Genomic DNA, 18,316 nt, shown 5'->3' with positions numbered 1-18,316 from the left:
GCCTGTGTCCTTTTACTGCCAAAATTAGGGTTTTTTTTAAAAAGCATTTCTATAATCTCTGCTGGCTGGCAAAATCTCAACGAATTGAATGACTGGTCTCAGCTTCTCATTGGCTCTGTCTCATGTAATTTTAGCAGCCCTGACAGAATTCTTTAACTCTTAAACAGGCTATATACGGATCCTTCCCCAAGGCCTCTGTCCTTTTTGCAAAGGGCCCGGTCCCACACACCCAAGGCAGTCCTGTGTAGGTGTGTCTGTGTGTGTGTGTGTGTGTGTGTGTGTGAGAGAGAGAGAGAGAGAGAGAGAGAGAGAGAGAGAGAGAGAGAGAGAGAGAGAGAGAGAGAAGAAAATCCTCAGTGGTGAGTGGAGAGTACTGTCTTATTGATTGAAGGTAGCAGGAATTGGGGGGGGAGGTCTCATAAAATAGAGACAAATTTGGATTACATGGTTGCAGTTGCTATTTTGACTTTTTTTTCTTTTAATTTTGACAAGCCTTTCCCTTCCCCAGGATGCCCCTGGAAGGCAGAGGAGTTTGGGGACACCAGGGTTAGGACTTGCCGCCTCAGCATTGTCAACTTTTGAACAAGGGGGCATTGAACAACATTAGGACCTGCCACCTCAACACTTGGCTGAGGGGCAAGCTTCACAGAAATTAGTAACTGGGATGGAGAGATGGGAGTAAAAAAATAAAATAAAAAAATCCTAGGGTTTGATAAATCAATGGGCAGCAAGATATTCATCCTTGATCCTTCAGCTTGGGGCCTCGAGGTAGGGTGGGTTGTGGGAAGTCTCCAAAATCAGTCCTGTTTCTTTTTCCTCCTTCCCATCCTATCTGAGCGGATTCTTTCGGCTGGGAGGGGAAGCACAAGATGTGGGGTAAGGTGCATGTGGGAGTGCGCATGAACTGGAGAGAATCAGATGTGATCTGCATCCCTTCTGCCCCATTTCCTAGCTGGGTCTGTCCATCTCTTTTGTCAATCCGTTCTTATTGTGTGTATACACACACACAGGCACACACATGAAAATGCACACACATACCCATCTCCTCTTCCCTCTGACAGTCCAACCTTCCAACGTTTTGTCATCTCTGGGAGGGGATCTAAATATTGCTCAGAAAATATATATATATATATATATATACAATCCCTCAAATTCCTTTGCTGCTGAGAGCTACGTGGTGCTGTCTTGAGTATGGATAAAATCGTCAACAAGCTCTCTTCAAGGAAAGTGATTCTGGCTATCTTGGGGAAGTGTGGGCGATACCATTTCTATGCTATAAATGCAGATACATTCTGTAATCATTTTGCTAAGAAAAAGCTCACGCACCCATCATTGTAAGAAAAACCTGCAATTATTTCAGGTTTTCAAGGTATGGTCATCAAGAGATGGTGCTACGCAAATCAGAGGGGCACCTGAGTTGAGTTTTAGACAAACCAGGATATTAAATGTACAGGTAGTCCTTACTTAATGACCATAATTGAACCCAACATTTGTTTTAAGTTGTTGCAGTTGTTAAGTGGGTCACCGAGTGACTTTATATTTATGACTGTTTTTACAAGCAAATCATGTGGTCATTAAGCAAACTGATTCTCCTGAATGGACTTTTTTTCGGTCAGAAGCTAGCAAAAAATTAGCAAGTTGGAGTCATATGACTGTGGGACCCTGCAACCAATCGTAAAGGCAACTCAGTTGCCAAGCTGCCAAGAAATGTGATCATGTGGCCACAGGGAGGAGGGTGTGTGTATACGTTAGTTGTAACTTAAGGATGGGTTGTAAGTAACTGGGGGTGGTCCATTGTAACTTCAAACGGTCTTTAAGTGACCTGTCATTAAATGAAGACTGCCTGTGCAGGTAGTCCTCAACTTTTGACCACAATTGAGCCCAACATTTCTGTTGCTAAGCGAGACAATTGTTAAGTGGGTTTTGCCCAATTTTACGATCTTTCTTGCCACAGTTCTTAAATGAATCACTGAAATGGTATAGGGTTTCCTGCCTGAGCAGGGGGTTGGACTAGATGACCTCCAAGGTCCCTTCCAACTTATTATTATTATTATTATCATTGCCTAGTTAGTAACATGATTATAAAGTGAATCTGGCTTCCCCATTGACTTTGCTTGTCAGAAGGTCACAGAAGGTGATCACACAATCCTGGGACAATGCAACCATCATAAATATGAGCTAGTCACCAAGCATCCAAATTCTGATCACATGACCATGGGAATGCTGCAACGGTCTTAAGTGTGAAAACCATCATAGGGCACTTTTTTTCAGCACCATTTAACTTCGAAAAGTCATTAAATGAATGATTGTAAATCGAGGACTATCTGTGCAGATGAAACCAATAACCATACCTTCAGGGATTTAAGGATAGATTTAGGTGTTTGCCAGGAAGGAAGAAAGATGGGGTATGTGTATAAAAGTGGACAATGGAAAGCAAGACTGGATGATTGGACTATGTGTTATAAAGGATTGCACCTTTAGAATCGGTGTTGAAAAGTAGTAGATAGTTTATACATTTGTGGCACAAGTAGGGTTAAAGACAACGCAATGATTCAAGCGAAGGTTATAGCTGTGAAAGGGGCTGCAGAGTGCCATATACAATCAAAAAAATGAGGCTAAAAATGACAGGTTACCCGCAAAATACCACATTTATGAATTCCATTATTAACAAGAAAAATTCCATTGTTAACAAGGAAGAGCTGGCTTAGGAATTCGGGGAACTGAATCCATAGGTTGTAAAATTGCTATAGTTGTCCACCCGTGTTAGAATGTGTCCGCAGATGGCATTGTTTGAGGGACAGTCCATTTAGAGAGCACCATGCTTTTTAAAACATTCCCAGCATGCTTTGATTTAAGAATGGTTAATTCTATTTACCGTCCCGTCTCCAGAGAAACATGGAACTATTCATTATCCTTTGATTGCCAGAATTCATTTTCACACTTGCAGAAAACTCACTGTCTGGGAGTTTTCCCCACTTTAGCTAAAAATGTATTGTGATCTTTGAACACTTGTCAATCTTCCGTTGGTTCATCTCCAAATCTTTCTATTTTCTACATAGTTAAAAATATTCAATATAATATTAACACTGCATGCAAATGCACCAGACCTGCTATGATCTAAGAAAAAAAAAGAGGAAACATTCTTCTCTGAACAAGATAGGAACCAAAAACTTTATATTTATTAATTTTCCATCACAAAAGGACTGAAATTGGGCCAGGAAAAGTTATAAATAACAGCAGTTAAAATACAAGTTGTCAGGGAGGAAGATAGAAGCATTCCCCCCCACTCTTATGGTAGAGTATAATTTAGGCAAAGTTTTAAGAAAACATAAAAGAAAGAGGGCAGTTTTCGATTTTCAGATCTGGCCCTCTAATGGGATAACGCACCTTCATTAAATATTAGGAAAAGCAAGTTCTTTTTTGATGAGAGGAAGGACACCCAAATTTGTTCATTTCCAAAAGAGATAAAGAAACTGGATTCACTCTGATGAGCATAACTCTAACTATAAATCAGATATACACATTTTAAGAAGTTGGAGAGTGTTGTTATCTTGCAAGTCCGAAAGAAACAATTCATGCATATGTAGATATAACCATTCTGATTGTTTAAACCGGTTTTAGAATGTAAGTACGTGTGGTTTTAGTCAGTTTTGAGGTAGCAAGATCTACTGTGCAAAATGGCTGTGCTGCTTTGTTTTCTTCCTTTGTTCTTCTCCATGTGGCTCTGCTGGCAAAGAAGAGTGAAGAGGAGGAAAACTATTCATTTTCATCTATATTAGGAAGTCAATACTCCTACTAGGAGGTTAAAAAAAAAGGCCTCGTCACTTTTCAATTTGTAACGGATTCTTCCATTCAGCTGGTTCGGGCAGGTAAGCTGGCCAAAATTGGGAAGTAGTTTGCAAAGAACAAACACAGAAGATGACAAGCAGATCTTCCAGTGAAAAACACTGGGGCTAACTTCCCTGTCAGAAGAAAATGGCTGAAGGACACTTAGGATATTTCTCCTCTACCACAGAATTATATGGATCCAAAATAAGGACGGCCAGATAAGAAGACTTTTCAAATGAGAAAATGATAGGTCAGACAATGTTTTAGGCTTTCTTTTCCTCACAGCCAAATGCTGAGGACCTGAGGCAGCGTTTCCCACCAGAAAAGCAGGCCTGGTGCATGGAGAGGTTCATTGAGAAACCACCTTCTTCTGTGGAACGAGAAGAATCAGAGCGAAAGAGTCTGCGCCGATGTCTGCATGTTCTGGGAGTTGTCATCTGCACGCCGGTGCCGTACGTGGACTGAGCAGCCGCCGATGTGCTGGAAATCCACCGCAAAAAGGCCAAACAGCAGGAAGAGGGCCATGGCCATGGCCCATTCACAGTAGGCCGCCTCAGAGTGCAGTTGCAAGGAAAAAAGAGCAACCGCTGAAGTTGAAAAGTCAAGGCATCATAATTTCCAGCTAGTGGAGCCAAATTCACAACAGAGTTGGAGAGGGCGAGATACATTCCAGGGATGGCTTCAGTTTGATGGGAAGTGGAGGAGGACGGTTGTCCCAAAGGTGCTTTTTTTCAACAAGCAAGTGGACCTTTCTTGTTGTTTCTTTGAAAACTTTTTGCTTCTCATCCAAGAAGCTTCCTTCAGCTCTGACTGGATGGTGGGGAATGGAAGGATTTACACTCCTTGCAGACAGCTGGTCATTTGCATACTTTTGGAGAGTCATTGATGCCACTTGGAAGTTTATCTGTGTCTTGAAGATCAACTGAGTGGTGCAAACGGCTATGGAGCCTTCTTGGAGCTGCTGAAAGGACTGTGTTGTAGGCTGGAGATAGATGATGTCGTATCCTTCCCCCTCTGTTGAGAGAGGGCTGTTCTATGATGACAGAAGTGAACAAGCTTCTCGAATGAGAAGCGTAATGTCTTCAAAGGAAAAACAAAGAAAGTCCAATTGCCTTTTGAAAAGAGCACCTTTGGGACATTCCCTAAGGATCTGAAGACTTTTAAGGGTGCGTTGATCCTGCAACGCTCCCTAAAACATCTTCAGAGAAAATCTCATGAGGCTCATGCCTCTTCCAAATGAATGTTAGGGCAATAGTAACAAGGATTCTACTTCTCCTGCCCCTTCAACCCTAAAGATTGCTAGCTCCACTTCTGCCATCTCTTTCTGCACACCCCTATTCCGGAACTGAAATTCCTCCCCACCCGCCCACCCACCCCATGCTCCAGCTGTGCCGATCTCTTATTCAGGATACTGGAAATAAACAAGGCAGAGCCACAAAAGCTAAGAAAGAATCGGAGTGGTCCGATCCAGATCCCTCCATGTCTTGGTTTCACTTGGTTGGTCAGAAAAGCCTGGATCCAGAAGTAAAGGATGCCAATCACAAAAGCCAAGAAGGCGCCCGTCACATGGACTTCCAGTTGGTTATATTGCTGAAAAAGAGGGAAAGACAGAAGGGTCATTCCGTGTCCTTAAATACAGAGGAAGAACATAATAGGTAGAACATAATTATTTATATAGATTGTGCAATCAAATACAGGTAGTCCTCGGCTTACCATCACAATTGAGCCTACAATTTCTGTGGTTAAACGAGACATCTGTTAAGTGAGTTTTGCCCCATTTTACAACCTTTCTTGCCAGTTGTTAAGTGAATCACGGCAGTTGTTAAATTAGTAATATGGTTTATAAGTGAATCTGGCTTCCTCCTTGACTTTGCTTGCCAAAAGATCGCAAAAGGTAATCACATGACACACACACATCCCGGGACACTGCAACGGTCATAAATATGAGGTAGTCGCCAAGCATCCAAATGGATCATATGGACCATGGGGGTGCTGCGACAGTCCTAAGTGTGAAAAATGGTCATATGTCACTTTTTCCAGGGCCGCTGTAACTTTGAACAGTCACCGAACGGACTGTGGTAAGTCAAGAACGTTGGAAAAAAGTGCAGCTTCCCAGCTTCAAGAGGCTAGAATTGTCCCAGAGAGAAGAACTTCCAATAGCTTTTCGTGCTAATTTAAATGAAAAGATCTCAGTAATGAGAACCCATTTGGTGCAGTGATTAAAGAGCTGGATTAAAAGTGAGGAGATTATGAGTTCTTCTTAGGTGGGAAAGTTGGCTGACTTTGGGCCAATCACACTCTCTCAGTCCAAGTCACCTCATGGCATTGTCATCATGGGAATAGGACAAGGAATCACTGTGTATCTTGACCTGGATAAAATAAAGGTGGGATAAAAAATAATAATAATGCATCAATTAAATAAAAATAATTTGCTCTCTTCTGAGTACTGACCTCTGGCACTGGGCAGGAGAATGGTGCTGTTGTACCAGAAGTCCTCGACTTATAGCCATTCATTTAGCGACTGTTTGAAATTACAACACTGGAAAAAGTGACTTACAACTAATCCTCACATTTGCAACCATTGCACCATCCCCACAGTCACCTGATCAAAATTTGGGCATTTGGCAACTGGCATGTATTTACAAGGATTACAGGGTCCCATGGTCATGTGATCTCTATCTGCAACCTTCCCAGCTGGCTTCTGACAAGCAAAATCAATGGGGCAAACCGGATTGACTTAATAAACATATGGTTCACTTAACAACTGCAGCAATTCACTTCACAGCTGTGGCAAAAAAAAAAAAACAAACAAATCATGAAATCAACCACAACTCACTTCACTTGCTTAGCAATGGAAATTCTGGTCCCAACTGTGGTCATAAGCCAAGGACTACATATAACAGGGGTGTTCAAACTTGGCAACTTTAACACTTATGGACTTCCAACTCCCAGAATTCCTCAGCCAGCCGTGGCTGGCTGAGGAATTCTGAGAGTTGAAGTCCACAAGTTTTAAAGTTGCCAAGTTTGAAGTCCCCTGACCTATAACTTGTCAACCCCTATCCCAAGTATTGGGATGATTCCAAATGGAAATTGGGATGATTCCAAATGGGATGCTAGCTGATGCTTTTTCTTCTGCTCTCCAACCAGTCAGATGGTTTCCAGAGCTTTGAATTAAGCTGTGGGGAGTGGGAATCAATATAGATCGGCTTCAAAGAGTGGAGGGGTTTTTTTTTAGGTTGAGGATTGAAACTGTGTGGCAGTGTAGAAGAATGCTGACTTTCTGTCTATGGAGATTCTGTCTAGATTCCCGTCTATGGGGATTCCCTGGCTTTCTGTTCCCCGTGCTCTGGTCTTTTCTATATCTCAGTGGTAGCTTACCTGGAAATTCCCCACTAATGATGCACCAAAGGCGCAAAGTAGACCTAAAATAAGTCCAACTAAATTCAGACAGGAGTGACAGCCATAATCTCGGACTTGTTGGTACTTTAGAAAGCAAATCACCACACCTGAAAATAACAGTGGGATAAATTTCTATTATTTTTGGGGGGTCAGATAGATTTATAGCTTAATATGCTGATCCACTGTTGTTAAACACATCCCCAAAAGAATCTGCTGCTCTTTGCGTAGGTCGGCATACCTCCCTCCCTCCCTGTATCCCTCCCTCTGCTGCCTTTCACTAAAGGTATAAATTCTCCTAGTGTTAACACTTAATTGAAAACATTGGCCCAACTAAAAGAATGCTACAATCAACTGAACTAAAGAGCATTACATTTATCAACCGCAATGTCTGGATTCACCCAACATGCTAAGCCATAACTGTGTGAAGCCTGAGGACTGTGCAACACCTTCAGTATTGTAAAATCCTTGAGTGTTTCTTTTGGAAAACGAGCTCTCTACAGAAAGAATTGATATGACGAAAAACAGTTTTAACAAGTCACCATGCTTTCTTCTGAAAGGGGTGATGGTTCATCAGGATCCCCAAATTCAGGCGTGTCCGTTGTAAGAGAGGGCACATTGAGCCTGCTTATCTAATGGATTGATGCATTAAGCCTGTGGTGGCGAACCTATGGCACGCGTGCCACAGGTGGCACACAGAGCCCGCTCTGTGGGCATGTGTGGTGTCACCCCAGTCCTAGGCCTTCAGCTGGGTTTTATAAAACCTTTTCGCTTTAGGCCTCCACCGCCGTGTGAAAAAAAAATGCAATCAATCAATCAATTTCAACTTCTCGGGGTGGGGGGGGGAAAGATCTCGCAAAGTTGGAATTGATTGATTGAACCTTTTAGTTCCACCCAGTCTGCTGTTACCACGCCCACCCAATGGGCCACACCCACCCAATGGGCCATGGCCACCCGGCACCCAAAGATACATAAGTGGGTTTTGGGTTGCAGTTTGGGCACTCGGTCTCTAAAAGGTTCGCCATCACTGCATTAAGCTATTAACTACATGGTCTTGTAACATTTATAGGATGGGGAATAGATGGAGAGAAAAACCTTACCTAAAAAGGCTCCAAGATTAAGAATTTGTCCAAACACACAACTCTGGGGTGGATAAGCACCGCACGTGCTGACAAATGAGGAAATGAGGAAATTTCACATAACTAGATGCAATTTTAGAAGCTGCAGCTATTTTACTCGTTGCTTCAGAAGTTCCCATCCCAAGATATCATATTCAAAGAGACCAAAAACTGCCTTTCCACGGGCTGGTGGTTATAGGTTGCATAAGGTTATAATTCTCATTAGCTTACTCCTGCAGCAAAGCTTGATTTGCTCTTTGATTTGATCAACTCTTTGTGGACTTCAACTCCCAGAATTCCCCACCTAGCGTGGAATTCTGGGAGTTGAAGTCCACAAGTCTTAAACTTGCCAAGTTTGGAGACCCCTAGCCGAAGCTATAGACTGTGTCAACTTTCTTTTACCCAGAGAACATTCCTTCACCCAAATACATACTAGACAAGTCAAGGATTGGGTTGGGTTGTTTTTTTTTTTTTAAATCAAGCTTTGCTTGGGCTAGGGGTCTCCAAACTTGGCAAATTTAAGACTTTGTGGACTTCAACTCCCAGAATTCCCCAGCTAGCGTGGAATTCTGGGAGTTGAAGTCCACAAGTCTTAAACTTGCCAAGTTTGGAGACCCCTAGCTTAGGCTATACATGATGAATGCCCCCTTTTATCCGATGGCCCTGTTTACCCTCCCTCCTGCATCTTTTGAAGGGTTGATATTTTCTACTTCATCTCTGCAATTTTCCCAAGATCAAATGTAAGTGTAAAAGTCAATTACATTTAGACTAGGTTTGCCAGATTCTTAAGCAAATTTGGATGAGCAAGGTGATTAACATGCATGCCATAACTCAACTGGCACGTGTGATTCCCCCCCAACATATTTATAACAATAAAGTAGAGGTAGTCCTTGACTTACAACTATTTGTTCCATGACTGTTTGAAGTTACAACAGCACTGAAAAAGGGACTTATGGCCAGTCGTCAACTTATGACCATCACAGAATCCCCTAGGTCAGGACACCTTGCTTAGCAATGGAAATTTTGATCCCAAGTATGGCCATAACTCAAGGACGCCCTGTTTTGTTTGTTGTTGGGAGGTGAAACCTTCTTCCACCTTACCTAAAATCTTCTTAACCATCGGTCCACCTTATCCTAAATCCACAGTTTTTCCTTGCTTACCGTTTTGCCCCTTTTGATTTAGGACAGCTATCCCAGTCATGGCAATTTCCAGGTATGTGGACTTCAACTCCCAGAATTCCACAGCCAGCATAGCCACTGAGGAGAATTTGGGGAGTTGAAATTCATACCAGAAATTGCTAAGGTTGGGAAAGACTATCCTAAATCATAAGAAGCAAAAATTATAAGCAGGCAAACAACTTGGAGAGGGTGTTCTATAAAATCGGGGCAACTACAAAAAAAGGTCCTTCATCTTTACCAGGGATAACCTGGCCTTTCCGAATTGGGGGGAGGATTAGAATGGAACATGATTTGTGGGTTGGTGAGGTAAGTTTTCCCGCCAAAATACCTGAATTTTGAAAAAAAAATTCCATACCTGATATATGGAAATGCTTCTGTGATGTTGACGGAGCCGTTTGTAACTGCCATGGCAAATCTGGAGAAATGGGAACCTGGTGAGACAACTAGAACAGTCTCATTGAAGCTGAGTTTGTTATTCCTAGTTAACTTAGACACTGTATTGCAGGCCCATCCATGGGAGTGTCAAAATATGCAAGCGATGGGTGTGACATCCCCATGGAAGGCCGTTATCCTCAACATGCACTTACTAAAGTAGGCAGAGTTTCATTGTGATGCCATGGCTGCCATCTTCTCCCAGTACATGTCTTTTTTATCATTTGTTTTTTTTATTAATTTCCCACTATTACAATAATATCTTTAAAAAGCAACGTGGTCTCTAGGTTACAATAGTTCCATTTCAGGCAAATACATATTATTACAGATCTCCAAGTTGTTGTAACTAATATTCCCTCTCTCTTATTTCTTTTAATACATATTATCTCTTACCTAAATTAACATACTTCTCATTGCTATCCATCAGTCATTTAATAGTTTTCTTAAACATTTATCAATACCTTAGTACAGGGATGTCAAACTCAATTTCACTGAGGGCCGCATCAGCATTGCGGTTGCCCTCAAGGGGCCGGGTGGGTATGGCCAGGGTGGGCGTGGCCTACTGGGTGGGCGTGGCTAGAGTGCGTATGGCCTACTGGGTGGGCGTGGCCAGCTCTACATCGTTCGCATCAAGGGTGCCTATGGGGGCCTGGGCAGGAGTGGGACAGATCTGAGGGTCTCTGGCAGAAGGAGGGTCTCTGGGCCAGGGCCAAGGCAGCGGGGGCCGTTCCCTCACTGTTTCCAGGATGGCTTCGGGGGCCACATGAAACCACTTCACGGGCCGGATCCGGCCCCCGGGCCTTGTGTTTGACATGTCTGCCTTAGTATATTTTATATTTCAACATTCCATTTTTAAGATATCAAAACACCTTATATATTTTTCCAGTTTTAATTTTACATTAATATTAAGATTAAACGTTTAAAGTTTCTCATTTTCATATTTGTAAATAACCTCCTTTCCCTTTACACAGTTTTCTCCAATACCTAGTAATGTAAATACACTTCTTATTTATCTCATTTTCATATCGACAAGTTAGTAGTACAATATGAGAATGGTAGTCATTAGAATACCAATTGCAGGGAGGAGGAAGAGGAGGAGGACAATATAATATTCTTATTTCTCATTTATAATTTCCACATATTGAAAATTAACCAAAATTTCTCCGTTTCAACATTTAACACGTACTTTCATGTTACTACATCCAAGTATATTAATTACATTGTATCATTCTTAACGTATATACATCTTAATCCATTTCATTTAAAGAGTTCAGTATTTCAATGTTAGTATTCATACATCTGCATTTTATTTTTGTTTTTTTAATTAGTCAATATTTTTATCTACTCATCAAAGCAATCTCTCATAATCCAAGTACAGTCCTATCTATTTTGGTGTTATCTTTTTCAGGCCTCTTAAATATGTCCATATTTCTTCAATCTTATTCTTGCTTTCTTCCTTTGCCTTGTCATTTTTTGCTTCTTTGCCTCAAGGTCATCAAAGCATTTTTGTATTGTATCATATTTAAGTCGCCCTCTAGTCTCCGTTTTTGAAGGATTGAGGGGTCTGTTAACAACACCAGATTTTCTCATTATTTTCGCCTCTTGATATAGTTGCGCTGGGCTGAACAAATTTTGTTCCAACTGTTTCTCATTTTTGTCTTCAAAAATCTGTGTTTGTTGAGTAGTTAATTCTTCTGCCAATGTATTTGATTCTTCTGTTAAGTTCTGTCCCGATAAAATATTAGCTGTAGTCACAATTTGAGTTTGTTTCTTCGAGATACTTTCTATTTCTTTTCCAAAAGCTCTTATTTCATCACCAGCTGCAGAAAGGAACTGATAAGTTTGGTAGGATATTTCCCATGTAGCATAGATTTGTTTTTGAAACTCTTCCATGGTGGAGTTTTACATCTGGTGTTCAAGGTTAATCTTATCTTATTTTTCTTAAATGTTTTCTTAATTTTTTTTTTAAAAAAAGAAAAAGAAAATCAGATTGCAAGTTCAGGTTTAGCCACTGGGTGTCCCCCAAGCACTTTAAAAGTTCTTTTTGTTTAGTCCGTTTCTTTTTTCAATGTTTAAAGAAAAAAAAACACCCCTGAGCTTGCTTGTCGTTGTTTGAAGGGAGGGTTAAATTTCCCCCTCCCTCTCCACAGGGGGGACGGTACTTAGCAACTTATTTAGGTGAAAAGAAGAAGATTAAGGTATAAGAAAGGAATCTTACCACCGTCTCTTCCATGCTGCTTTAATGTTTGACTTCGCCTGTCTGCAGCCTAGTAACTGGCCATATTACTATGGCCAGTCTTTCGTCCGCCGGTATGAAGGGAATGCAGGCACTAATGGGGGGGGTTGCAGCTCCCCCACGTTTCTGCAAAAGCTCCTTCTGTCTGGTCACCCCTCCAGGGTGACTCTTCAGCCCTTTTAGAACCCCCCCAGCAAGGCGAAACTGGACATGGAAGACGAGAGCTATCCTCCAGATGTCCATGCCGGCTGGCGTGGAAAACCGGAAGCCTCTCCCAGTACATGTTACTGGAACATAATGTGCATTAGACCAGTGCACACCTTAATAGTGTTTTTTTTTTTTTGGACTGTGTGTGTGAACAGAGCAGCTTGTTCCACATGAAACTTTGCCCCACCATTAAAGTTAGCATGACTCTTAAAACACCAGCACCTTTTTTCACACTCATGCAAAATAAGGCCAGGCCCTGATGAATACAGTACTAGAGAAATTCTCTATTTGAATGAAATCCAAAGCCCTTTTCCTCATCTGTTTTGAACTACAGTTAGTCATCGACTTACAACTATTTGTTTAGTGACTATTTGAAGTTACAACGGCATTGAAAAAAGTGACTTATGAATGTCCGTTTTTCACACAACCCTTTCAGCATTCCATGGTCACATGATCAAAATTTGGACTCTTGGCAACTGGTTCATATTTATGATGGTTGCAGTGTGCCGGGGGGGTTTATGTGATCATCTTTTGTAACCTCCTGACAAGCAAAATTCACGAAGAAGCCAAATTCAATTGACAACCGTGTTACTAACTTAACAACTGCAGCAATTCACTTAACAATTGGGGCAAGACAAGTTGCAAAATGGGGCAAAATGCACTTAACAACTATCTTGCTTAGCAACAGATATTTGGGGCTGAACTGTAGTCGAGGATTGGCTGTATATGCAATAGTATATTGTATATACCAGGACAGATCATTCAGCATTTTCCCCAGCAATGGTTTCTCAGATATATGTATTTTTTAATGTAAATCAGCTTTTTCTAATGTGAAGCCCTCCAGATATAATGGGATTTCTAAGAATGGATATCTCAGAGTATCTGGACTCCATATGTTAATATTAATCTACCAGATGAGCTGCGAGGAAGAAGTACAAGAACTTGTTACACAGCCAACATTAAATGAAAGACATTTTGACCAAGCATAATGTGTGAATCCTGTTACTTCAAATATCTGGGATTATTAAAGGCAGCACAATTTGAGGCTCAAGCTGTAGCTCTGCTAATGACTGAAGCCCATTCACCCGATTTAAAACTTTGCAAACTTTTTTAAAGTGCTAGAGCAGGGGTGTCAAACTCAATTTCATTGAGGGCCGCATCAGCATTATGGTTGCCTTCAAAGGGCCAGGTGGGCATGGCTGGGTGGTCACGGCCGGGTAGCTGTGCCTAGGTAGGCACAGCTACCTAGTTACACACACACGCACACACACACACTCCACATTCCACGTTTGGGGACTTTTATCCACAGAGGAAGGAGAGGTCCTTCTCTCCAAGCCCTGGCATGGTTGGCAGCTTGCCAGCTGAGATGTGGATAAAAGTCTCCAAGCTTGGAACGTTGTGTGCATGCACGCGGCACGCCAAAGTGCTTGGTTGAATTACAAAGATTTCTGGAGAGAAAGGGGAGTGGTGGGGAGCTGCATGAGGGAAAGCTGCCCCAACAAGCAAGCATCCTTCTCAGCAAGGATTCCCTTTCGAAAAGGGCTAGCCTCCCTCATGCAGGACCAAGGAGCGCTGCTCCCCTGCCTCCTCTTCTTGTTCTCCAAGAGATCTGTCAAGGCAGAAGTTTGTCTTCGTGCTCCTACGCACAATAGCATGGCCCTCTGCCTCTCCTGCTTTGCCAGGAGGGGGCGCTGGACAGGAAAACACCAATGCTCAGATGTCTGAGATTGGGAGAACGTCTCCTTTGGCATGCTGCATCCACGCACCATTCCAAGTTCAAAGACTTTTATCCACTTCTGAGCTGGCAAGCTGTCAATCACGCTTGGGCTTGGGGAGAAGGTCCTCTTCTTCCTCTGTGGTTAAAAGTTCCCAAACTTGGAATGGGGGCTCTGTGTGTGCGCACATGCGTGTGTGTGTATGCGCTTGGGTGACAACAGTTTGGGGAAGTGAGGAGCTTGTGGGGCACCGAGTTGTCCCCACATCAAGTTAGCTGGTGCAACTTGTTCTGGGCTGACCCAGCTGACTCAAGTCATCATAGACCCATGCTGCGGTTACCGCTGCCACAGCTCCATGCGTTGTAGAGGCTCCCGCTGCCCGTCCTCTTCTAGCACTGCTGCCACTGACAAAGACACCAGAAGAAGCGAGGAGGTAATTACTCAATCAACTCCTCCAAGTAGTCTGCTTGCGGACCAGATCTAAACACATCACAGGCTGGATCTGGCCTGCGGGCCTCGAGTTTGACATAACTGTGCGAGGGGAAGTGTACTGCCAAACTGATGCAACAACTCCCACAGAACTGTACACTTCCACCAAAGTAAGCCAACTGACTCCAATTATAGAGCCCTTTAACAAAAAGATTCTTTGTGGAAAGATTATTATTATTTATTATTATTTATTGAACTTATATACCGCCCTTCTCCCGTAGGACCCAGGGCGGTTCACAAGGCAATTAAAACAACATTACAATACAAAAAGTTAATAATTAAAATAGATTAAATTATCCTTGATTAAAAATCTAAAACCCCTATAACTCTGATTTAAAAAACCCAATTACAATAAGTTAAAAATTAAAAATTCTCAGTCCTGGCCGGAAAGCTCAAAGAGCCAGGTTTTCAGGTCCCGGCGGAACGAACGAAAATCAGGGGCAGTCCTGAGCTCTACGGGTAACTGGTTCCAAAGGGCAGGCACGCCCACAGAGAAGGCCCTCCCCCTGGGTGTTGCCTGCCGGCAATCCTTTGCTGGCGGCACCCTGAGAAGGCCCTCCCTGTGGGAGTGCACAGGATGAAGGGAACTTGATGCCGGCAGCAGGTGTTCCCTCAGATATCCCGGACCCAAGCCATTTAGGGCTTTATAGGTCATCACCAGCACCTTGAATCTCACCCGGAGGGCAACCGGAAGCCAATGCAGCTCGCGGAGCAGAGGTGTTACATGGGAGTATCGGGAAGCCCCCATCACAACTCGCGCAGCTGCATTCTGCACCAGCTGAAGCCTCCGAGTGGTCCTCAAGGGCAGCCCCATGTAGAGAGCGTTGCAGTAGTCTAACCAGGAGGTCACGAGCGCATGAGTGACTGTGCACAAGGCATCTCGGTCCAGATAGGGCCGCAACTGGCGCACCATCATCAAAAGATGATCAAACTGCCTAATTAACGATTAAAAGAAAACCCTATTTTTGTACCATTAAAACATTAACAACTGGATAAGCCAGGGTGAAGCCATGCTGGCTTTTCTTTGTTAACATATGCACCTTGTTATGCAACATCTTATTATGCCTCATATTGTTCCCTCAACAAAGGCAGTCATCAGGACAACTTACTTAGAACGGCTGCAGATCAAACTACTGTAATAGTTAAAAGGATGGGAGCTAGCAGATTTAGTTATACCTTGGATACACCTCAATTCAGGGAGGCAAAAGCTCTTCTCCTATAGGAATGTGTCAGGTCTTCAACAAGAATCTCTTTGGCGGGAAAGAACAAAGATTCCCACCCATTGTTATAAATCCTTTTTGCCACGGAGTCTGTCTCAGTAAACCAGTCCAGATGAGCTAATTCCACTTTATTCTACAGCTACTTTGATAGAATCTTGCAAGCCCTTGCAAGAAACTACAATTCTCCAGCCCTTTTACAGCCCAAGAAGCGTTAAGGAGGATCTCTTTTGAGCTTTTGCCCCACCCACTATCCAATTGTGGGCTATGCTGTCTCTTCTCTGACCATTCTTGGCACTGTATCTTCAACCAGTTTTCCCCACAATCTTTCTCACCAGGCATTTCAGAGTCCAGGAAATCAATGGGGCTTTCCTGCTGCCTCTGAGCTTCCTGTCCCCGTCCCCAACACAAGATCTAATTTGTGCTTCAGTTCCCGATACCTGCCCCAGCCAGCCCTGAGCCTCACCTATTTGCCCCACCATGCATTTATTACTCACACAACCCAGAAGCCACAAATGCCGACTGCAGCCAGGAACACAGGAAGCAGAGGCCAAAGCCACATGCTGAGAGTACACCTGAAGGCAAAAACAAACAAACAACAACAAAACAAACAAGAGAAGACCATTAACTGTGGCCTCAAGTTCCAGGAATCAGGATTAGATGGGGAACAAAAGGGGATCAACCAGACAGGAGCCCGGGACAGAGATCATATTCCTGAATTCTATGGACCCGGGTAATAATCATTAGACAAAATAATTACAAGCCAGGTTTCCTGGGATCTTTAACTAAATCCATTGACAAGGTGATTTCTCCAGTCTGCTAAGTCCAGGAAACCTCATCAGCCCTCTCCAAAAGGCTTCTGACTTGCAAGTAGATGCCACAAGATTTAAAGAGCGAAAGCAGGGAGGCTTAAGTCGCTAGTCAGAAGTATATGGATAAAGGTTTATGGCCATTCCTCTGGCTCAACAGCCAATCAGCAAGGTTAGGCTCCTGCCAAGAATTAAAGCAAAAGGTTTTCTTCCTCATAGTTAGGGACCATGAGAAATTGTACCGAAATCTAGGTATACTACGTGGGGAACTGGCACAGTCCTGTTTACTATGCTGTTAGACAACAGGCAGAGGTGTCCTTGTTGGAGGCTTTGGGACAAATAACGGGAGAATTGGATATTACGCTTGATATTAGCCAAAGGGTTACAGAAGGAACCAGAGGTTCTGGGCTTGGTTTTGTGGGAATAATCCAGAGAAAGAAAGATTTTGGGAAATATTAAAAAAGGCAGAATATATTTCCCCAAAGGTTTTTAAAGGCAGAAACTGCCAACCCCACAAAAGTCTCTCTGCCCCAAACAGAAACCAGGTCTGCAGAAATTCAGAATTCCCATCGCCCAATATGCTCACACAGAGAAGGCCTCCTCGGGGTACCGTCGGCTAGACAATGTCGGCTTGCGACCCCCAGGGGAAGAGCCTTCTCTGTGGGAGCGCCAGCCCTGTGGAACCAGCTCCCCCCTGAGCTTCGGATGGCCCAAGATCTCCGGTCCTTTCGCCGCGGCCTCAAAACACTCCTTTTCCACCAGGCTGACCTGGACTGACAGGGATTTTAATTATGTTTACAATTTTAACTCTAATCTTTAATTTATTTCAATTTTTAATTTTAATTTACTGTACAGAGACCTTTAATTTTTGTTGTTGTTAGCCGCCCTGAGTCCTTCGGGAGATAGGGCGGGATATAAGTCCCATTAATAAAATAAATAAATAAATGGAGATGTGATAATCTTGTCAGAAAGATTGGAGTTAGGAAGTTGGGATTAGGAAGAAAGATCCCTAGAATCAACAATCCCTCACACCAAAAATCCAACAGTCATCAGCCACAGCCCCAGGGAAGCAGGATATGACTTTTGGGACATAATAGGATTAACCCACCACCATCAGAATACCAGAAAGGCACACTCAGGCTCAGGTCAAAGTTCATGCCACAGGAACAACTCCAAACAAAAGCCCAAGAAGGTATAAAAACCCACTCCCTACTACATGTGGTCACTTTTTTTCCCCCCCAGAGCCATCTTTCTGTCTGGCTCTCCTCTACGATAAACTACAACCTTCTTTCTAAAGGAGTCTCCGTGTTGTTTATTCCCGGCTTGGGCTGGACCTTGATGAAGACTTTTCCTTCAACAGTTTCTTGCAACTTTGGATTTAAGGAGCATGGAGAATTTCCTTACCCTGGAATTAGCTGCTTGCTGTAATGTTCAAGTTTTTTTTTCCTCTGTTCAGGATCAAACTCTCTTGCAGAAGGAATGAAAGTATGTCAGGTTGTTCTCTAATCACCACACCCAACTCTGGGCTCCTCAGTAGGGGCAAAGGGCAATGTGACAATGCTATCAACCTGAGACTTTTGTCCCAGCAAAAGCTTCATTAGTTATGTAACTGATAGCAAAAGCAAAATTTATCTATACTTTATTAAACTCTGGATGCTCCTGTAAGAGTCGGTTCATTTACCGGTATTTT

The 18,316-nt window shown here is 42.9% G+C and overlaps 1 protein-coding gene across 1 annotated transcript; it reads right to left on the bottom strand.

Moving 5' to 3' along the window:
- Positions 1-4,215: 4,215 nt before the first annotated feature.
- On the bottom strand, positions 4,216-16,379 carry TMEM150B (transmembrane protein 150B; the record flags this gene model as incomplete). Its single annotated transcript, XM_083376095.1, has 6 exons — positions 4,216-4,415; positions 5,241-5,418; positions 7,207-7,334; positions 8,325-8,392; positions 9,877-9,936; positions 16,315-16,379. 6 exons carry the CDS (start codon positions 16,377-16,379, stop codon positions 4,216-4,218), a joined length of 699 nt encoding a protein of 232 aa, XP_083232221.1.
- Positions 16,380-18,316: the final 1,937 nt, after the last annotated feature.

The sequence above is a fragment of the Vipera ursinii genome (genome assembly GCF_947247035.1).
Source record: "Vipera ursinii genome assembly, chromosome: Z".
NCBI classification, from domain to species: domain Eukaryota; kingdom Metazoa; phylum Chordata; class Lepidosauria; order Squamata; family Viperidae; genus Vipera; species Vipera ursinii.
The sequence above is the reverse complement of the archived record's forward strand: the minus strand, read 5'-3'. Positions and strand labels throughout refer to the sequence as shown.